Source organism: Vigna umbellata, chromosome 1 (assembly GCF_029865625.1).
Source record: "Vigna umbellata cultivar VRB3 chromosome 1, Vumbellata_1.0, whole genome shotgun sequence".
Taxonomy (NCBI): domain Eukaryota; kingdom Viridiplantae; phylum Streptophyta; class Magnoliopsida; order Fabales; family Fabaceae; genus Vigna; species Vigna umbellata.
In genome coordinates this window covers 81,080,479-81,103,495 of record NC_142165.1, presented here as the reverse complement: position 1 = coordinate 81,103,495, position 23,017 = coordinate 81,080,479, and the positions used below count along the sequence as shown (strand labels likewise).

General features: G+C 36.2%; 2 protein-coding genes across 2 annotated transcripts; both read left to right on the top strand.

Moving 5' to 3' along the window:
• The first annotated feature begins 1,237 nt into the window (after positions 1-1,237).
• Positions 1,238-6,301, top strand: LOC148206567 (uncharacterized). Its single transcript, XM_088113815.1, has 2 exons — positions 1,238-3,247; positions 5,813-6,301. Exons 1-2 carry the CDS (start codon positions 1,238-1,240, stop codon positions 6,299-6,301), a joined length of 2,499 nt encoding a protein of 832 aa, XP_087969941.1.
• Positions 6,302-16,898: 10,597 nt separating this feature from the next.
• LOC124822244 (magnesium transporter NIPA (DUF803)) lies at positions 16,899-22,751 on the top strand. Its single transcript, XM_047294233.2, has 9 exons — positions 16,899-17,135; positions 17,246-17,465; positions 17,573-17,629; positions 18,918-19,008; positions 19,141-19,301; positions 19,412-19,539; positions 19,612-19,749; positions 20,326-20,418; positions 22,186-22,751. Exons 2-9 carry the CDS (start codon positions 17,339-17,341, stop codon positions 22,351-22,353), a joined length of 963 nt encoding a protein of 320 aa, XP_047150189.1. The 5' UTR covers positions 16,899-17,135; positions 17,246-17,338; the 3' UTR covers positions 22,354-22,751.
• Positions 22,752-23,017: the final 266 nt, after the last annotated feature.

Below are 23,017 nucleotides of genomic sequence, written 5' to 3'. Positions count from 1 at the left end.
GAGCGACAGAAACATGCTCTTCTTCAAAAAAGAAGTTCCAGACAAAAGGAAGAAACGAAAACATCTCAGGAACTTCCGGAGACTACTTCAAGGCATCAAGACACCATTTTTTGCAAGGGATTGCTTCAAATGTGTACGTTTAGATGACTAGGAGTAGTTTTTCTTTCGTTGGAATTGGATGTAATGAACTTACTCTGATGTAATTTTCCTGTTCAATATATTGTTCTTCGTTCATATGCTCTTTCTTGAATTTACTATCATTGTATGGAAATATAATGTTATTTGAATGTTTCTGATTATTGGAAAGTAACTCTGAACATGGACGTAGATAGAGCACTTAAGTGATTTGGGATCTAGGAATAGACTCAATAACTTGATCATTCCTAACATTGGACTTAATGCAAATTGTATATTAAATTGACTAAGGGATTAGCATTTTAATATATTAATTTAGAACTAGTTGCTAAGGGATTAGGACTAGTATGCCTTGATGTGAATGTTTGAATGAAGTAATGAAATATTGAACAGAGTTTTATATTCATATGATTCATGAAACCCAATTCCAACGAAGTTTCTTTTAAATATAATTCCTTGCACACTAACTGTTTGATAAAAATACCAAAAAGAGTTTCTTGTGTTTTTCTGTACACTTTGATGTCTAATTGAGTTATAAAAGGAAGAATTGTCATGTGTTGCACAAGTCCCTTGGGAGAACGATACTTTTACTTATTCACTGTATTACTTGGAACGATTTGGTATACTTGCCAAAAAGTTATCAAGTTTTTGGCGCCGCTGCCGGGGAATTTGATTGTTTTGTTATTTCAATTAGTTGTTTATCAATTTCAATTTTGTTCCTATCTCTGTAAATTCATTGTTTTAGTTTTCTGTGTATCTGTATATATTGTGTTTTGTTCCTGTTGTTATTTCTTGGGTTGGTCATTGGAGATTTTTGTTCTGCATGCCACGCAGAACAAAATCTGAGAATTTATTGTTTGATTCTGAGATTGAAAGGACAGCCCGTAGAAATAATAGTAGGCGTAGAAAAGAAAATAGAAAAAAAGAAGCTAGAGAATCCAGCTTATCTTCAAAAGCTTATTCTTCATCTGACCGAGAGGGTAAAAAGATGGAGGAAAACGAGGATAATGAACAAAGAAGGCGTACGTTGGAAGATTATGCTTCAGTGACTGTACCTACATCTTTCAACAGTATGGCCAAACCTGTGATAATTACGGCTAACATGGAAATGAAGCCAGCATTGATACATCTTGTTCAAAGTAATCAGTTTTCAGGATTGTCACACGAAAATCCCTATGATCATCTGGCAACTTTTAATGAATATTGCAACACTGTGAAAATGTTGAATGTGTCAGAGGATGCAATCAGACTTAGTCTTTTTCCATTTTCCTTGGCAGGCAATGCCAAGAAATGGTTAAATTCTTTTCCTGAGAGAAGTCTGACAGGTTGGGATGACGTTGTGTCAAAGTTTTTGCAGAAGTATTTCCCTCAATCAAAAATAAACAAAGGCAAGCAAGAGATATCCTCTTTTCAACAGGAACCTGAAGAGACTTTGAGTCAGACATGGGATAGGTTTAAGGGATTGTTAAGAAAGACTCCCATACATGGATTTGATGTCCCCACTCAATTGAACCTGTTCTTAGGAGGGTTAAAATCTCACACAAAATTGATGCTAGATGCCTCAGCAGGAGGTAACATTAGGTGGAAGACACCTGATGAAGCTCATGAAATTATTGAAAATATGGCATCTAGTGACAATGATATTCAATGTGAGAGAGGACAAAATCAAAAGAAGGGAATGTTTGAGTTGCAATCCCAAGATGCCTTATTAGCCCAAAATAAAATTATGACTCAACAGCTTGAGTCTCTGATGAAAAAGGTATCACAACAACAAATTCAAAATGTATCACAGGCACAACATACTGTGCAAGGGTGTGAACTGTGTGGTGGAGAGCACCAAAATGGACAGTGTGCTATTCTCACCAATGCTAAGGAAGAGGTCAATTACATGGGAAATCAAGGCCGTCAAGGCAATTATGGAAATGATAATCAAGGATGGAGACCTCATCCTAGCATGGGTCAAGCTAGTTCCAGTAGACCACCTCCACAGTTTCAACAACAACCCACTCTTTCTGATAGGACATCAAAACTGGAAGAAACTCTTCAACAATTTATGCAGATGTCCATATCAAATCAAAAGAGCACAGATGCATCTCTAAGAAATTTAGAAGTTCAAATGGGTCAGTTGGCCAAGAAACTGGAAGAAAAGCCTGTAAATACATTTGGAGCTAACACTGAAACAAATCCAAAAGAGCACTGTAAAGCTATAACAACAAGGAGTGGTAAAGTGTTAGACAGTGTAGTTGTGAGGAAAGAAGATCAAGAGGAAAAGTTAAATGAGGAACAGAAAGATAAAGAAGAAGAAGTGGAAGAGCAGAAAGATAAAAATAAAAAAATTGAAGAGAGCCAAAAGGGAAAACAGATTGTGAATCCTTTACCGTACCCAAAGACATATTCTAGAAAGGAAAAAGAAAGTCAATTTTCTAGATTTATGGCTCTCTTCAACAAGCTGGAAATTACAATTCCCTTTTCTGAAGCACTTCAACAGATGCCCTCTTATACTAGATTCATGAAAGATCTGTTGACCAAGAAGAGAAAGTATATTGAGGAAGAAACAATAGAGGTGCAAGGGAATTGTAGCGCCATCATCCAAAAACTTCTACCACCAAAATTCAAAGACCCTGGAAGTTTTACTATTCCATGCACAATTGGAAAACTCCCTATTGGAAAAGCATTGATAGACTTAGGAGCAAGCATTAATTTGATGCCTTTGTCTATGTTAAAGAAAATAGGAGACATGGAAGTAAAACCAACAAGGATGACTCTACAATTAGCAGATAGGTCTTTAAAATACCCATATGGAGTTATTGAAGACGTACTGGTGAAAGTTGATAAGTTTACTTTTCCAGTAGATTTTGTTATTCTTGACATGGAGGAGGATACTGAAGTTCCCCTTATATTGGGTAGACCTTTCATGAAAACTGCAAGAGTCATAATTGATGTTGATGATGGTCATTTGAAGGTGAGGCTACATGATGAAACAGTAACTTTTAATGTTGTGGAGGCTATGCAACATCCAAAAGATAAAGGGAACTGTTTCAGAGTTGAAGTACTGGATGATGTAGTTGAGACTGTAAAAAATCAGATGTATGTGAAATCTCCTTTAGAGCGTGTATTGGTTGATGCTTGTGAAGAGCTGACTGTTGAAGAAGAATCTGAAGTGGAGGAGATTTCACAACATCTAGAAAAATTAAAAGAAGAGAATTTCACTGATGAGAGAGTAGAAAAATTGGGAAAGGCTGACTTGGATGATCAGGAAAAAATGGAATTAAAAGTGCTTCCTGATCATCTCAAGTATGTGTTTTTAGAAGAAAATTCTAAGAAGCCGGTGATCATAAGCAATTCTCTATCAAACAGTGAGGAGAAAAAATTAGTGAAAATCTTGAAAGAGAATAAAAAGGCAATCGGTTGGCATATTTCTGATTTGAAAGGCATAAGTCCAACCTACTGCATGCATAAGATCATGATGGAACAGGATTATAAGCCCATAGCACAACCACAGAGAAGGTTGAATCCTACTTTGAAAGAGGTGGTGAGAAAGGAAGTGCTTAAATTGCTTGAAGCAGGAATGATATATCCTATCTCTGGTAGTGCTTGGGTGAGTCCTGTACATGTTGTTCCTAAGAAAGGGGGTATGACTGTTGTTCAGAATGATAAGAATGAATTAATTCCTACAAGAACAGTCACAGGGTGGAGAATGTGTATTGATTACAGAAAATTAAATCAATCCACCAGGAAAGACCATTTTCCTCTCCCTTTCATGGATCAAATGTTGGAAAGGCTAGCAGGACAAGCTTATTATTGCTTCCTGGATGGGTATTCAGGATACAATCAAATAGTAGTGAATCCAGAGGACCAAGAAAAGACCGCTTTCACTTGTCCCTTTGGTGTGTTCGCATACCGAAGGATGCCTTTTGGTCTCTGTAATGCTCCTGCTACATTCCAACGTTGCATGCTAGCCATTTTTTCTGATTTGGTAGAGAATTGCATTGAAGTCTTCATGGATGATTTCTCCGTTTTTGGAAAATCATATGATTTATGCCTAGAGAACCTGGATGTAGTTTTGAAGAGATGCATTGCCACGAACCTTGTTCTAAATTGGGAAAAATGTCACTTTATGGTTCGTGAGGGAATTGTCTTAGGACATAAGATCTCATCCCGGGGAATAGGTGTAGATCAAGCAAAAGTTGATGTGATTAAAAAGTTACCACCTCCTATGAATGTAAAAGGGGTAAGAAGCTTTCTTGGACATGTTGGTTTTTACCGAAGATTCATAAAAGATTTCTCCAAGATAGCTAAACCCCTTTGTAATTTGCTTGTGAAGGACACTCCATTTGAATTTGATGGGGAGTGTCAGAAAGCTTTTGAAGTATTGAAAGAGAAGTTGATATCGGCCCCTGTTGTAGTCGCACCAAACTGGACTCAAAATTTTGAGTTAATGTGCGATGCTAGTGATTATGCTATTGGGGCTGTTTTGGGACAGAGACGTGGCAAGATTTTTCATGTTATTCATTATGCCAGCAAAGTTCTGAATGGGGCACAATTGAATTATGCCACCACTGAAAAGGAATTTTTGGCAATTGTGTATGCTCTTGAAAAGTTTAGACCTTATTTGATAGGGTCTAAAGTTATCATATACACTGACCATTCAGCCATCAAATATTTACTGGCAAAATCTGACTCAAAGCCACGTCTCATAAGATGGGTTTTATTGTTACAGGAATTTGATTTGGAAATCAAAGATAAGAAGGGGAGTGAGAACGTAATTGCTGATCATTTGTCTCGCCTTCTTAACTCTGAGGTGACTGATAAAGAGGGAGAAATAAAGGGAGAGTTCATTGATGAGCGTCTGATGCTCATACAACAGAGGCCATGGTTTGCAGATATGGCTAATTTTAAGGCTGCAGGAATTCTCCCTGATGACTTGACTTGGCAGCAAAAGAAGAAGTTTCTACGTGATTCCAAAGAATATCTTTGGGATGATCCTTATCTCTTCAAACTGGGTGCTGACCACTTACTTAGGCGGTGTGTTACAGCAGAGGAAGCTGCTGGAATCCTATGGCATTGTCATAATTCGCCATATGAAGGTCACTTTAATGGAGAAAGGACCGCCGCCAAAGTGCTTCAATCTGGTTTCTTTTGGCCTACCTTGTTCAAAGATGCACATGCTCATGCTAGAGGGTGTGACAGATGCCAAAGAACAGGAAGCATATCAAAGAGACATGAGATGCCACTGCAGGCAATTTTAGAAGTTGAAATATTTGATTGTTGGGGAATGGATTTTATGGGACCACTACCTTCTTCCTACAACAACGAATATATTTTAGTAGCAGTGGATTATGTCAGTAAGTGGGTGGAAGCTGCAGCATGTCAGAAGAATGATGCCAAGACTGTTGTCAAATTTCTCAAGAGGCAAATCTTCTGTAGATTTGGTGTACCTAGGATCCTCATAAGTGATGGAGGATCACATTGCTGTAACTCCCAGTTGGCCAAGGTCTTGAAACATTATGATGTGAGGCATAGAGTTGCTTCACCGTATCATCCACAGACCAATGGTCAAGCTGAAGTCTCCAACAGGGAGATAAAAAGAATCCTGGAAAAGACAGTATCATCTTCAAGAAAGGATTGGGCAGCAAAATTAGATGATGTCCTGTGGGCTTATAGGACTGCCTTGAAGACTCCTGTAGGGCTAACACCCTACCAATTAGTCTATGGCAAGTCATGCCATCTACCTGTTGAGATGGAACATAAAGCATACTGGGCTTTAAAATTTCTTAACTTTGATGCTTCTCTGTGTGCAGGTAAAAGGAAGCTTCAATTGCAAGAGCTGGAGGAAATGAGGTTGACTGCCTATGATTCATCAAGAAAATACAAAGAAAAGATCAAGGTGTACCATGACAAAAAGCTGATCAAGAGAGAGTTCCAACCTGGACAACAGGTATTGTTGTTCAATTCCAGATTCAAACTATTTCCAGGTAAGTTGAAATCTAAATGGTCTGGTCCCTTTGTGATAAAGGCAGTCAAGCCTTATGGTGCTATTGAACTAATGGATCCAAATTCTGAGAATTCAAGTAGAAGCTGGATTGTTAATGGCCAGAGATTGAAACCTTATTTGGGTGGTGAGGTTGAACGCCTCACCACAATTATTAATTTCTCTGAACCATGAGATTCTGGGTCAAGCTAGTGACGTTAAAGAAGCGCTTGCTAGGAGGCACCCTAGCACATGTTTGTATATATTTGTGTCTGTTAATTGTGTTTTTATAATTGTTAAGTTTGAGTGTGGAGAGGAAGTGCTAAGATGCTTGGGGAATGAGTTCTGACGCTCTATTCGCACAGCGCACAGCTGAGGTGCGCTATGCGATTAGATGATTTTATAACGCAGTGATTTATTCGCACAGCGAATTTCATGCGCTCTGTGAGAGAGAAAAAGAAATTGTTTTGAAATTGAAGTTCGCATAGCGATTGCATTCGCTTTGCGATTTTAAAGTTTAATTTTTCTCTTTGCGGAAGTACTCGCATAGCGCATGTGATAAGCAAGGCGAATAAAATCACCAGAGCAACTTGAGCATTTAATTCGCATAGCGCACACTTTGCGCTATGCTACCCAAAGTTGGGGGTGAGCTCTGTCAAAATTCGCACAGCGAAATGGTGCGCAGAGCGAATTAAAAGAGAGTGGTTTGAGTTACGTTTTAATTCGCATAGCGCATAGCTGAAGTGCGCTCTGCGAATGTGTTAAAAAAAAAAAAAAAAAAAACAAAAGTTAAAATTTAGTCGCACAGCGCACAGCTGAGGTGCGCTATGCGACTTAACATAAAAATTCAAAAAAATAATAAAATATTCAAGGTGCAGAAAACGAGAGAAATTCGCACAGCGCACAGCTGTGGTGCGCTATGCGAATTGACTCGTTCAGTTATTTTTTTTTTAAAAACTTACTTCTTCCCCAATTCATTTTACCACTCTTCATTTTACCACTCTTCATTTTACCCTAGCCACCATTCTTTTCCTCTCCGCACAGCGAACGCACTTGTGCCCATATCTCCACTGCCACCATTTTCCATTCTTGGCTGTGTTTTGCTTCTTCAAGTATCTCTTCATTCTCGGATATTGGTTCCTTTCCAAAGGTTTCACTCCTACTCCATGTGCTTCTTTGATTCTTAGTTTTCATGGAACAATAATAGGGTTTCTTGTATATCTGTTTGACCCAAACCATGCTTATCAGTTTTCAAGCCAAATCTGTTTGTGTTTAAACATGAATTTGCACTGTCTTTGATTTCTGGTGGATGTCCTCTGCAATATCTCTCGCTAGGCGACACACTCGCATAGCGAACTATAGGTCTGCTTTCTGGTATGAAATTCGCTTGGCGAGACATTCGCAAAGCGAATTACATGTTTAATTTCTGATAAGAAATTCGCACAGCGACTCTTGTCGCATAGCGAGTATCATAAGCGAAGACCCTATTTCTCATTTTCGCACAACGATCAGTGTCGCATAGCGAATTGATCTTGACAGTAGGCACTGAAAATGCAAATTCGCATAGCGCACAATGGCGCATAGCGAATTCCATCTGGCAGCATCTGTGTTTTGCTTAATTCACTTGCTCTGACCCATTTTCCACAATTGTTTGCACTGTCCATTAATTCTTGCAGATGGCACCTCCCAAGACCACACAAGAAAAGAAGAGGAAGACCACCCGAGGGTCTTCTTCTAGATCCCAACCTTCAGAAGCCCAAGAGGAGCACCTTGTCCTGAACTATGATCAGGACCGTTTTATATCAGAGGCACATTCTGATAGGTTTCATCAAGTTATCATGGGCAGGGCATTATTACCTGAGAGGAGGGTTGAATTGAAACCTGGAGAGTATGACCATATCCAGGAAGAACTGGAGAAGAGAAGATGGAACTTTGTTTTAGCCAGCCTTCCAGATGAGATTGATGAAGTCTTGGTTAAAGAATTTTATGCAAATGCTTGGGAACCTGACCACTCTCAGCCTCACTCTAGAGTTTCAAAAGTGAGAGGCAAGCTCGTACGCTATGATCGCAGATCAATGAACAGGATTCTGAATACACTGATGTTTCAGCCGTGCCCTCTAGGTGCTTTTATGTCTACCTATCCTGATCATGACCTTATTGCCTCCACTTTATGCCTTCCCGGATATGGCTATCAGCTTGGCACTAGTGGGACACCAGTGCGAATATTAAGGAAACATTTGAATTCACTGGCCATAATCTGGAGTCTCTTCACATTCACCAACATTTGTCTCAATTCTCATACTTCCGATATCAATCTGGAAAGATCTTATATGGTATATGGAATTATGACAGGGATTGACATGGATGTGGGAGCTTATATCTCTCAAGAAATGGCACTGATTGCTGATAATGATACATGTAAGCTTGGATTTCCTGCCTTGGTGACAGCATTGTGCAAGGCCAGTGGAGTACCTGGAGTTTCTGATATCACTTTGAAACTTCAACCCCCTCTCAACAAGAAATTCTTTGATAGAAATTGCAGCAGCAGGGACGACTTCTCTGCTATGAATGCCCCTCCTCCAGTTCCTCCGCCACGCAGGAATGTTAGAGCGGCCAGACCACCTGTAGCGCCGTCTGTTCCTTCACCTGATCTTTTCACTCGCTACATGCAGCAGAGTCTGGCTCGTCAGGACGATATCCGCGACTGGTGCACTAGTATGAGGCAGGGTCAAGTGTCTTTACAGGAGAGCATGTATCATTTGTCCTTGGGCATCCCTGATTTTCCTCCAGCTTCACTGATGACTGGAGACCAGTTTGCAGCGCAGATTCCATGGCCTGAGGGCAGGCCAGAGTCTAGGTGGGGGAGTGCCTTTCCAGGAGCACCAGAGCCAGAGTTAGAGGAGCAGGAGGACATGATGGCAGGTGATGGTGATGAGGAGGCAGAGGAGCCAGATCCCAGATGGGTACAGCAGAGTTATCATTCGCAGGAGAGCCAGTGGAGATCCAGGCCAGATGCGTCCTGGTAGAGTGCTGATGGACAGATGTTATTGATGTGTTATTTATGTTTTTGTTATGTTGTTTTTAGATGTTTCAGTTTAGATGTTATTGTGGAACTCAGTTTATTTGTGATGTTGGTTGTGGTTGTAAAGACTTTGAGGTTTTGATTTAATGACTATGCATTGTCTGATTAAGTTATGTGATTCTTGAGGATGATGACATGTATGTTTGTGGTTACTGTGCTTCAAAATTTTTATCTGTGTGTATGAATATGACCAGATTTGTGAGTGTTGAGTACATATACTGATTGAGAGATATTGAATTGTCTGGATATGGACTTGGATTTTGCATGAGTTTGATTCTATGTACACACTCTTTTTGGTTAAGGATGAAAAAGGCCCTGTTTGTATTGATCATATAGCTACTTGGCCAGATAGCCAACCTTGAGACACTATGATACATTTGTGAACCTTTTGAGCCTTGAAAATTTTTTTTTCCTTCCACCTTGAGCCTATTAGATGATACCCTACCTTACACCTTAGAAGAGAACATGTATTATGTTTTAAAGGAGGTTAAGGTTGAATTCAAGTTTGGGGGAAAGAAAAAAATATGAAAGAAAAAAAAAAGGAAGAAGCTCAAAATGAAAGAAAAGGTTGAGCTGTGAAAGAAAATGGTATGTGATAAATGATATATTTTGGGATTTGAGTACTGTATTGGGAATTGAAGTTGTTCTCTTCTTAATAGGTGTCTTTGAATCCAAGAAAAACCATGATTCTTTTTCTAGCCAAGCCAAATCTTAACCTGAAAAGACCTTTGGACTTAACCAATAGTGTGTGAAGTGTGTGAATCAAATGAAATGCAAAAGCTGATGAAGTTCTAGAACAATTCTGCTGTGAGGACAAACACTGTGAGTGGTGAGACTGATAAATGCTGATCTGGTTTTACATATTCTATACACAGGTGAATTTTTTGAGTATTGTACTGTGTCATACCTGTTTGAATCTTTAGGAATGCATGTGATTTGTCTGATGTGTAAAGTCATTCTATCAAAACGTCAAAGGTGTGTTATGTGTTGTTCATATGTTTCTGTTATTTCCTGAGGGCATGAAATAGTTCAAGTTTGGGGGAGTTGATAAGTGTGAAAAACAGATGTTTTGACACTTATAAAGGATCTCAATTTTGTAATTATTCATGTTATTACTCAGTGAAAAGTCGTAATAGGAAGTAGATTGTGTTGTAAATTATTGTTCAGGAAAAGTTGTACAAAAGTGAAATTGTCAGCCAATTCTCGCATAGCATAAGCAAAATTCGCAGAGCCAGGAGAATACATTCGCACAGCGCACCACCATTGGTTCGCTGAGCGAATCATGCCAGTTTGGAGATTTCAAGTCTTGAATTCGCACAGCGCATCAGAGGCTGTGCGCTTAGCGAGTTGGTGCAGTTGAGTACTGAATTAATTTTAATTCGCACAGCGAATCTGCTTCTGTGCGCTGAGCGAATGGAGCAGTTTTATGAGAAATAAACTGTCTCTTAAAAGACGTGCTTGGAAGGAGAACAGGGACTGAAAAAAAGAAAAACTTGGAGAACTGCTCTGGAGAACAAGGAGACCATCAAGAGACCTCTCTGAAGACATCAAGACTGCACATCATGCAAGGAATTGCAGAAATGAGTATGTTTGTGATGTCTAGGATAGGCTAAACTTTTATTCGTTGGAATTGACTGTAATGGCTGACATTTGATGTAATCTTTCCTGTTCAATATAAATTGTGTTCGTATGCTTTTCTTGTTTACTTTTTATTTTATTTTACGGAAGTAAAATAAACTTGTTTTTATATTTAAATTGTACTGGGAAGTAAATTTGAGTATTAACGCAAGAAAAGCAACCAGAAGGAAAGATGCTAGGAATAGTTTCAATTCTCCTGGTCATCAATAACATCGTTCTTAATGCAAAGTTTATGTTTACTTACTTAAGGAATTAAGAATTGAACATAATTCTTTAGAACTTGTTTTAAGGAATTAAACCAAGATACTGTGATGTTGATGTGTGAACGCAAGTTATATTGCTCAGATTAGTCACTGTAATGTGGTCATGAAGTCAATTCCAATGAAGCTTTCTTTAAATTTTAATTTCAATTTTAAATTGTCATCTAGCTTGAAACTGTTAATTCATCTATATTTTGTTGTTCAATTGATTTTGATAAATAAATTTTAATTGAATAACGTACCACAAATTCCCTGAGGAGAACGATACTTTACTTATCACTGTATTACTTGGAACGATTTGGTATACTTGCCACATAAAAACCAATATGTATAGAAGCTAGGTTCCCCCTATCAACAATTAATCATGAAATCTTTTACAAAGAAAGTACGACTTGGGTACTAAAGTGGAATAAACAAAAATACAAAGTCCCTATGCTAGTTATCTTGATCAACGGCTTCAGTAACGACCTCCTGAGCAAGGGCCTCTACGTACTCATCAACCTTAAAGGCTTCCTCCACATCGACATCAAGGACACCTTCAACAACGTCTTTATCCATGTCGAAGTACCCCAAGTCCAAGGTAAAACTATAAAAGGTGGTTGCCTCTTCGCCTTCTCAAAGCTTGCAACTTAGGGCACTAGTCTAATAGTCATGAAATTGACACTCTCTTCATCAAGACGAGCAACTTCAACCTCAAGATCATCAATTCTCTCGTTCAGATGAACCACCTCCCCTTGAAGGGTACCAACACTCGTCTCTTCTTTTTCAACCTTTGTTGTCAAGGCTGCCTTCTTGTTCTTTAGCTATTGGAGTTCATAGGTCAGCTGAAAAGTATGGCTAAAGGTGCTTTATGCCAACTCCAGATCTTTGCTCATCAACTTTTGGCTCACCTCTATATACAAGCCAACCAGGTTATCCCTCTTGATCTTCATCTATGTTGCTTTCACTTCAAGGACCTTCAACAACTCCTCGGTTGCCTTTTGTCGAGTCACCTCCTCTCTCAGCATGGTAAGCTCGTCATCTTTCTTATTGAGCATTTTCTCACTCTCGTCCAAGCTAGCCAAGAGCTCGACCTTCTCCTTTTCAGCCTTAACAAGTTGGGCCATCTACTTCTTTCTCTTGGCCTTGTAAACCTTGCAATAACGCATGATGGCCGTCCACCTAGCCATCATGATCTCTGTCGAGTCCATGTAGCTCTCCAGACTTGCCTTCTTCCACAACTTTAAGCCATAAGGAGTGGGAAAATAATCACTCTTCACAAACTCCTCGTGCATCTCCATGTGCCACGGGGAGGGCATGTTAGGTAGGGTTTTTGAGGCATATTCCACCCTAAAATATGACCTCACACCAAGGTGGGACAAGTGAGGAAGATCCCTAAGGTTTAGAGATGGAGGAGTGATAACGGTTGAAAAACCGTTATTTTTATACTTAATTTTGATATTAAAAACACCCCTTTTGACTTAGAAGCTTGGTTGAACTCATGTTTTTGCTTTAGTTTTGTGAATAAGAGAGTTAAAGGTGAATTTAATGGTTTTGTGCTAGATTCCCTTGATTTTGTAGGTTATTGGAATTATTTGAAAGAAGAGTTAAAGTACAAAATGGTTGGAACGCAGAAAAGTCAACCAGTCAACACAAAAAGTCAATAATCAACCAAAAAAGTCAACCAGAATGCAGAAAAGTCAACCAAAGTGCAAAAATAGTTGCGTTGAGCGGTCAATTCCGCTGAGTGGCAATTTTGAAGCGCCGAAATCGCCGTTGATCGCAAAATTCCATTGAGCGCCAGTGCCGCACTTACCGTTAAGCGGCAAAAGTGCTGTTGAGCGCCATTTTTATGGGCTTGGACCTGTTTTCTGTCATTTTTGTGGGCTTGGACCAATTTTCTGTTATTTTTATGTCCTATTTAAAGACCCAGATGTCTTAGGGTTTGTATCTTTTGATGGCTTAAGCACATAAACACACTTTTCACCCCTTGGGGGTAGATTTGGAGATGGTGACTGCTCTCCTCTTCTCTTTCTCGAGTTTTTCTATCTGTTCCATTCTTTCATTCCATTGTTCATCTAGTTTCTCCATGACGATGGAGGGCTAACCCTTATTGTTGTTGGGAAAGATGTAACCTCTTAAACTCTCATGTATTGAATTTGTTCTTCAAGATCTTTTAAAGATACATGCTTTCTTTTATTAAGTGTTAGAGATATTCTTCTTTGCTCAAATGCTTGTAATGTTTTATTCATGTACGACATAAATCTTATGATTTGTAAGTATCAAGAGATTTCGTACTCCTAGGGTTGGACGATTTGGGGATGTGACAACTCTCCTCTTCTCTCCCTAGGATTGTTATTGAGAGATATCTTACAAATCACGATCTGGGAAATTCTCCCAATAGTAGTATAAACCTAGACATAGGAGTATGATGGTTGGTTGCCTTTAAGCTTCTGTTCACTATAATGCATGATTAATTGCTAGGGAGACAAGACATTGTAAACTAGTGATTATGATTAGGTTTTCTTCACCAACACATCGGGTTTAAGGTAAATTAGAAAGTGGCATTAACATTAATGAAGAAAGATGAATTCATATATGCATGAGAGTAAATTAGGTGAAATCTAAACCCCAACAACAATATCATCAACTTCATCCATTCTTTCTTGTGTTTAACCTCAATTGATCAAATTGCATTCATGTTTATTTTATTGCATTTTCATTCAAAAAACCCCAAATATGTTCTATAGAGTCTTAATTAGTTGAGTAATCACATAACTGTTTAGTGTCGTGAGTCTCTTGGGAAACGATACTTGGTCTTACCAGTTTTATTACTTGATACGATTCGATTATACTTGTCGAAGGTTAACAAGTTTTTGACTCCGTTTTCGGGGATTAAAAATTTGTTCATCAAGGAGAAGGAACACCACTAAGGGAAAAACCTCTTGAGGTCCCTGACTATTCAAGATTCTCTTCAGCATAGAGACCCCTATCGTGGATCCCACCAGATACCTCCTTAATAGGCCCCTCCGAAACATCACCTATGGTTAAGTCCACCACTTTAGAAAGTGCGCTGACGAGTGCATATTTATGCCCTCATTTAGCCTTTAATATTGGATTCTTAATTGATTTTTGTACTTTTATAGAATATTTTAATTAGAATTTGTTATAATTGGGTTTATTTAGCATGAGAAACAAAAACATGTTAAAAATAGCTTTTTAGTTGCTTAAATGTTCTTTCGATATTTTTATGTGTGTTAGTGCAACTACAGCTAAGTTGAGCTCATTGAAGCGTGGCAATAAATTGATTAAAGTTTCATAACACCTTAAAGATAAATCTAAGAATGACAAATAATCAAGACCATAAGAAATCAATCCAAGCATAACATGAAAAGGTAAAGAAATTTGGCTAACCCAAGAGGGAACAAACAACAAAATTTGGATCTTGCGATTTTTCTCTATTTTTCTGCTAAAAGAGCTTTGATAATTGATAAATATTTATGATTAAATATAATTTGAGGAAACTATGTCTTAAGATATTTTATTTGATATTGTTCAATAACTACTTTATTTAACTATATCAATAAATATCAAAAGATAATATTTACAAACTATTTGTTTCATCTAGCATATATCTTTTCAAATATTTTTTGATCTCCACAACAATCAAATATATTTTGAAGATATTAGATTATTTAGAAGATAATTGGAGGATATTACATTATCATAAAGAAGATTACAACAATAGAAAAGTCTGAAACAAAGCCTAATTCAATTTCTATATAAAGAGACTTAGGGAAACACATTAGGAGAGCTTAGGGTTCAAATTTTGTCCTCTCTCTTCTATCATGTTCTCCACCATCTCTTCTTCTATTTTCATGTTATTTCAATATTCTATGGAGTTCTAAGCCTCTGGGTTGATTATGCTGTAATTTCTTAATTAGATTATGAGATTAGATGAATAATTTTTTTTGTTCTTTTTTGGTTCTTGTTGTGATTTTTTTTATCGATGTCTTTTGTTTCTTAATAAAGTAAAAGTAATGATTTTTACATTATAGAAATTTAGCATGGTGTCAAATCTATATAACGTATCAATCACATGAGTCTAAGGACTTTTAATTTTAATTGAGAATTTACTTTGATTAAAGTTATAAACTTTCATATGATTGAATGGGTTTTTGTCAATAATTGAGAATGTACTTTAATTAGTGATAAAAAAATTAAAAAAAATTAATCAAGATTGTACTTTGGTTAATTTACTTTTTACTTGATATAAGAGTAGACATGATTAGGCATAGTAATATTTAATTGAGAATGTACTTTGGTTAAGAGTGAGAACGCCAACAAATTAATTGAGAATTTACATTGATTAATTTGAAAATCTAAGATAATAATTAATTGAACAATAATCTTTAGATAACCAATGATGAATCTTATTTTGAAAGAAACAGTAAAATCAACTTATTTTCTTTATCATTGTTTTTCTTTTATCTTTTTAAATATCTTTATAAATTTCTTTCTTTCTATCTTTTGTTACATCGTTCTTTAATTTTTCTTTATCTTTATCTTCTTTAGTATTTTACTAACCCTTTTGTATAGTTTTTATAAGAACTAATTTGTTAAGAATCAATTCCGTGTTTGTTGGGAGACAACTTAGGGTTGATTTTATCATTTTTATTTTGTTGGCTACTATCTTAGCAATACTAAAGTTGCTATAGTTTAGTCATATTAATTTGATCGCATCAACGACAACGTATCATGCACCCTTCTCATCATGATCCTCACGTGCAAGAAGGGAGACAGAATCTAGCACCGAAGACACCACTACAACTTTCTGCGTCATGACAAGAGAGGCCTCGTCGACCTTTTGCTTCTTGGACCACAAGAGATCCTATTGTAGAAGTCGACCTAATAGACTTGGTTTTCTGTTTCTTCAAAACGAGGCACCTAGATAATAACATAAATAAAAGTCCACAAACGTAACACTTGAGTTACTTAGATAGTAACACAAACAAAAACCCACATAGGCGGCCCTCAAGCCTATGTAAGGCGGTAGCACAAATCATGCCTACGGCAAGCAAATGCCTAAGCTGACAACACCTAAAAGAGCCTACCCAAGCCAATAGCCCAACATAAAGTCTGCCTATGTCGACAACACTAAGGCCTCCAAGTTGACAGCATAAAGCAAAGACTATCTGTAGAAAAGGCATTCAAACAGTCCAGTCAAACAACCAATCACTTGTAGATCACTATATGCTAATCAAACACTCAAGACGGGAGGCTTATATACCTATACAAACCAATAGATATACTTAAAAGTGCAGCCTAACGAGGACCATTAAGCCTCTTTATCTTGGAATGACCCAAAATACATATGAAGAATATTCACATATTCACACAATCATAACTAATCTCACTAATTTGATATTATAGTTATTATTCAGAATAAAAAATCATTTCATTATTATTATCTATTTTAGATAATTATTATTTTAATAATATTATTTAATATCACAACATAAGTTCATAGTTATCCTATAAATACAATTAATATTCAATCACTCTAATAATCACACTGTACTTACCACTTTATTCTCCTAAATTCTACAACTTTTTTTAGTGATTTGAGTGTGAAAAATTCTTTTGCATGTAGTTCTTATCTCCATTCCAACTTTGGGATTACACGTCAAAACTTCAAAACCACTTAGATCGTACTACGTGTTCAAAAGAGCCCTTTCAAAGACCCCGCTAAGAACATGTATAAAGTTGTAATAGTAATTATCGTATTATATTTATTATACGTATCAAATATTAATAATGCAAAAAGGTGTTAGAAAACGTGAATTACGGAAACTCTTAATTTGGGGTAATTGTTTCAGCAAGGTATGCGTGACAACAAAGGGCTGTGTTGCTTCTTGTGTCTCTGTTCCATCAGAATTCCATGATCTCTTCTTCCGTCACCTTTGACATCAACGATTAAGGCTTCAATTTTCATGCTCAGGAGAACCCTTTTCTTTGATTCTGGATCATGATTTTCTAGCCAAAAAGTTGTGTGTGAGGTGTCAACAAGGTGCATAACTTATCCTTCTAAGGTGTCTCTATGTGCATCTTTATTTTCATTCCATGAATTAATTTTCTTGTTTAATTATTAATTTTGTATGCATATTCAATGGCTTATAGGGTCAAGGGATCGAATTGGACATCTTGGCCCTGCAATTCCTCGATTAGTTTCATAGAAGATATTTTTTGGTATCATTTGTCTGGTTGTGACAAATGGGGGCATCTTCTGACAACGTAACCGGGTTTATTCTGGCTGTCTCTTCCAGCATTTTCATTGGCTCCAGCTTCATAATAAAAAAAATGGGGCTAAAGAAGGCTGGGGCTACAGGGAAAAGAGCAGGTTCATGATTCCTCTCATGGTTTTTCTTTTCTTTTTGGCATGACAAGGGTTGAATTATAATTTTTTCAATAGTTATTTTGTACTTATTTTTGTTTTTGATTGACCAGCTTCGGGAGGGCATGCATATCTCCGTGAACCTTGTTGGTGGTTTGGAATGATCTCTAGTAAGTGAATTTCAGTTTTTTAAACTATCCCAGTTCTGAATTTACTGGAGTAATGTACCGTGTAACATTTTTAACTGCAATACATACATAAGCTACCTACCTACCTGTTTTAATCTATAAAGGATTTCTTGCTGTGACCAATTGTGTTGCATGTTTGACCTAATTCATTTTTAAATGTGTTGTTGTATTCATTGATTTACTTTATATGATATACCATTTTGGACTTTTTACTAATCAGTTGTGCAGTTGTGTCATGTAGCTTCTGGACAAGATTTTAAGGTTTGGTGGCCATGCCAAGTCACCTTTTAATATTAATTATTTTTCTTAGTTTAAAACTATGTTTTAGCTTGAATGCAAAGGAATATGATGCTTGAACTTTTTAAAGTTTTCCAATTAAATGAAAGGTGTTCATTTGTTGTCTTTATTTTGTCTATCAGGGAATTACCATTTTACAGTTAAGGGTACAAGGATGTAGAATAATTTCTACTTATTTGGGCTACCAAAAATTCTTGATTTCTAATCGATTTCTATCTCTAGTACAAAGTATGCAAAAGTAGAGGTATTCCGATCCTTTTACTCCACCAAGAATTGCATAAAGTGATGGTCTGACATTATTAGTCCCCCCTCTCTTCTTACGAAGATACAAACAGTGGAAGGATGATGACTATTTCCTTCTTCCATTCTTCTATAATTTGATGACTGTTGACTTTATGTTTTATTTGTTTTTTCTTTTGATGGTAGTACATTACAGGTTAAGAATAAAAGCAACGAGCGAAGTAGGTGGACTTGACTTGCGGGTTTTTATATTTGACGAAGCTTTGAAAGTTCAAAATTGGGACCTGTTTTTATCATAAACTAATGAAAACTTTAGTCAGACGAAGGACTGACTGGGGTTTCTTTCATACTTTTACATGATATACAGTTGGGGGATATCTAATACACCCCTTTTTTGTTTTACGTTGGCTTCCATATTCATGAGACTTTATGAAAGAAATAAGCTTCCAATCTATTCATACCTTAAGTAATATTGAATACGTGTCACTGCCCCTGTTTACTACTGTTTCAAGAATTGAAGTTTCAACTTCATATGGTTACAGAAGATGCCTTGGCAGAATCTATATGTGTGTGTGTTTTTTTTTTTTTGTGTGTGTTTTTTTTTTGTGTGTGCATACATATACATCTTTGTACTCTATAACCAGAAATAACGTATCTGCAAATATTCTCACTTCTTACTAATCTGATGAAAAATTCATCTACTAATTCTTTATGTATGCTTAAATTTTCTTAGTGATTGTTGGAGAAATAGCCAATTTTGCAGCCTATGCCTTTGCTCCTGCACTACTAGTAACTCCTTTGGGAGCTTTGAGTATCATTTTCAGGTACGGAACATGGTATTCTGATGGCATTTGCTTCCTTTGAGACAACTGTGGATGCTCATCATCATCCATCAAATTTGAATTTGGATGCTGTTTTCGTTTAAGAAATAATTGCAAACTAATATCACCATGCAGTGCAGTACTAGCTCACTTTATACTAAAGGAGAGATTGCACATATTTGGCGTGCTTGGATGTGCTCTCTGTGTGGTAGGATCTACAACTATTGTGTTGCATGCTCCCCATGAAAGAGTTATTCACTCTGTTAAGGAAGTGTGGGAACTTGCTACAGAACCTGGTAACTTTTATCCCTGATTGCTTGGTTTCAACATTCTTAACCATTGAATGGATTCAAGCATTCATGTATGATTAATTAAGCTGTCATTGACTTCTTTTATTCATCAACAGGATTTTTGATCTACGGCTGCATAGTTGTGGTTGTGGTTTGCATCCTTATTTTCTATTATGTTCCACGATATGGGCAAAGCCATCTGATTGTATATGTTGGAATATGCTCTCTCACAGGCTCAATTACGGTATCCATTATATCTTCAATGCTCATAATATAGCTAACCTCTGTAAAGTTAACTTTGTTCCTTGTTGGGTAGGTTATGAGTGTGAAAGCAGTTTCAATAGCTATGAAGCTTACATTTGAAGGCAACAACCAATTCGTTTACTTTCAGACGTGGTTCTTTACAATTATTGTCATAGGATGTTGTCTTTTGCAGATTAACTACTTGAACAAGGTAAACTTTAATTAATATCTGTTACTACATGTTCCTTTGGTGACATGTTCCGAAGTACAACTCGATATAATTATGCTGAAGTTAAATTTATTTTTCAAAACTTTCTATTGGTGATTAGAGTGCTAGCATTGAAAATACTATTTTTGTTTTTTCGAAGATCTTTAACATTTGAACTTGATGATTAGTTTGTAATTTGTAATAGTTAAAAATATCTAACCATGCTTTTGTACAGAACTCTATCATTTGCTAAATGGAAATGTCTGCACTTTTAATCTAATATTTGGCATTTGGAAAAGTTATAAGTTATAACAAAAGGTTTTCTGTGGTTTATTTATCTTAATTGACATTCAACTAGTTCATTTCCTTCCATCTTTAGTTAAAAAAAGACGAATAATACTCAACATGCAATACTTTAGAAATGGAATGGCACATTCAGCATACTCTGTACACTTTCTTTAATAATTAAAATCAAGAATGCTAAAATCCTTGAAATAAGTGTAATGAGTTACTAGTTCAAGACAATATGCTTATTTATTGTAATGCTATTTATTTATTTATTTTGGAGACATATTTCAGGCTTTGGACACTTTTAACACCGCAGTTGTATCACCAATTTACTATGTCATGTTTACATCATTCACCATTTTTGCCAGCATAATGATGTTCAAGGTAACTAATTTTTTTCTATGGTTCCATATTACACATATTTTATATTGTTTTATACTTTTTCTTTAAAATGTGCTTGGGGATGCTACTAATTGTTTCTATTAAGCAAGTATGCACTAGCATCAGTATATTATCTGCAACCCCAATTATGTTGAAACATTATATTTCATCAATAATCTGCAGCATACTTAGATATTATTAGTAAGAAAAATAAAATATAGTCTGTCGAAAGTAAGTCAATACATCTATTATCCTCTCTATATATGAGATACTTGAAACCTCGTCTTCATAATGGCCATACAATTCAACCATCTATTGAAAAGTCTTCAAGGAATACAATATTAGAACTGGTGAATGCGTAGATTGCACTTGTTGTATCACTCACTCTCAATCCATAATTTTAACCATTTCTTTCCGTGAGTAATTTTAATAGCATTCATTCATAATAGCAAAAGGGTCCGGTTTAACGTCTGTGTCCGTCTAGAGAAATAGAAAAACAACTCATCATAGCAGCTGTATAATCGCAAAAAATCCCACTACAAGCTGCATTCAAGGAATCATCCATCGCTGTTTTCCCATCATTAGTACATTTCACCCATCCACAATCAGGAAGTTCCTAATTAACTTTACATTAGTTGCCTTCTTGGGATGACAATCAACTGAAAAAGCTTTGATAAATTCCCTAATGGTTCATACAACCCATGCAATGGTATTCGGGTATATTAACATAAGAATAAATGATATTCTCATAACACACTAGATTACGGTTATACCATATTTCAGAGATAGTATGTATAACAGTGGCAGCTGATACAACTTTAGCTTGATCACTCCAATAATTTTGCAAAATGGAGGATAGAACCAATTGAAGAACAAACATATTAATCTGCATCAGACCATTAAGCCATTTCCAAAATTCAGCACCCATATCATATATTAATTTAAAACTATCAACAACAAAAAGCCTGCTTTCACTTGGTGGAATCAGCCACATAATCAAAAGATGCCATTGTGCTTACAAATCTACAAATTTTGTAAGAATTATGTTTTATATTAAAATGCCTAAAGGATATATAGCACGATAAGGACAAAATCCAATTTAGGTACTTCAGATATAAGATTCTTGTTTCACCTTGTTTTAGTTAGACTACGAAGAAAACAGAACTACCGCGGAGTAAGAATTATTTGAGGGAAAATAACATTTTTCCTTGTCATGATTTGCTTATAACTTGACGGTTTTTATTTGTATATTTCAACTAGAGCGGTAAAATTTCTGGAATATGGATCGAGATCAGGGTTTATCCCCTTCGAAATCATGTTTAGAATAGGATTTTTAATAGCATTTAAAAGACCAAGAGTATACAGTGCAGTCTAAGAAAAATTGAAGTTCTATTAAAAAGATATGGCGACAAATAATAATTCTTCTAAGGTTAAATGGATTTAACATTTATAAGAATATGTTAGTGATTACCTAGAAGATGCTTGAGTATGGTTTTTACAAATTTATAATGAGCAGTGAGATCATTAGAGAAATCATTACCGTACACCCTAGAGGACTAATAATATGAATAGAATAATGGGTGATGAGATTTTGACAAGGCTACAATGCATGATTAACATCTACGATTGGTCAATTATCTGAATTGCTGTATTGTCTTGTAGACTCATCTGATCTGCAGTATAATTGCTCTTAAATAATATCTTCAATCGGTAGTTTGCAAATGGATTGCAAATCATTAATTGCTTTTCTGCTTTGTTGATTTTCTACAGGAGTGGGACACACAAGATGCATCACAAATTGCTACTGAGGTTTGTGGCTTTGTTACAATTTTATCTGGGACCTTTCTTCTTCACAAAACCAAAGATATGGGTAATAAACCCATACAGACTCCAGTTTTTACAGCTCCAGAGCATGAGGATAATAGCACAGCGACTTGATATCCATGTTGTTTTTAAACTCTAGCCTGGAAAACAGTGGTTTTTCATCTATGTTTCCAGACTACAGAGGGTTTTCAAATCCTATGAAGATTAAGCTATGTATGAATTTCAAGAAGAAGGTCAAAGAATGAGTGGTATTTCTTGGTTTTAACAAGCTTGTAGTGTCAGGAAAGGCAAAACAGAAAGTAAGAAGTGATAAAGGTTACAAGAAGCAGACAATATTAGAGATTAATATCATAATTTAGTTTCCTGTAATCTTTTCTTACGATTTTCCTTTTGGCAATTTCTATGAGCAGATGATTTTTTTGTGAAATTGTGAATAGCTAATACTCTAAAATTTGTCTTCATATGAGATCACGATCCTTGAAATCCATTTGAAAGTCTTGTTATGGTCTTCACACCTCAATGTTGTCTTGACTCATGAATGAAATATAAAAAGTTGAATATTCATTTTGGCTGAGTGTACTTGTATATAAGATCAATTAAAAAGGGTAGAGTCAATTTTCTAAAGATTTATTTTTTCTAGCTAGGTCTAATGTAACATTAATAGAAAGGTCGAAAATAATAAAAAAATTGAGATAATTTGTTAACTCAATTTGTATATACTCAGTTAGAATTATCTATGTTTATAGCAAGATCAATCTTAGCTGATATAAGGCAGTAA

What these genes read in the sequence shown, in the direction of transcription:
- LOC148206567 (XM_088113815.1), top strand. Translation starts at nt 1,238, where the DNA reads ATGGAAATGAAGCCAGCATTGATACATCTTGTTCAAAGTAATCAGTTT. An exon ending in TGAAATCTCCTTTAGAGCGT is followed by an intron (nt 3,248 to 5,812) that starts GTATTGGTTGAT and finishes ACTGCCTTGAAG; the next exon opens with ACTCCTGTAGGGCTAACACC.
- LOC124822244 (XM_047294233.2), top strand. Translation starts at nt 17,339, where the DNA reads ATGGGGGCATCTTCTGACAACGTAACCGGGTTTATTCTGGCTGTCTCT. An exon ending in CTCTCACAGGCTCAATTACG is followed by an intron (nt 19,540 to 19,611) that starts GTATCCATTATA and finishes CTTGTTGGGTAG; the next exon opens with GTTATGAGTGTGAAAGCAGT. An exon ending in CCAGCATAATGATGTTCAAG is followed by an intron (nt 20,419 to 22,185) that starts GTAACTAATTTT and finishes GATTTTCTACAG; the next exon opens with GAGTGGGACACACAAGATGC.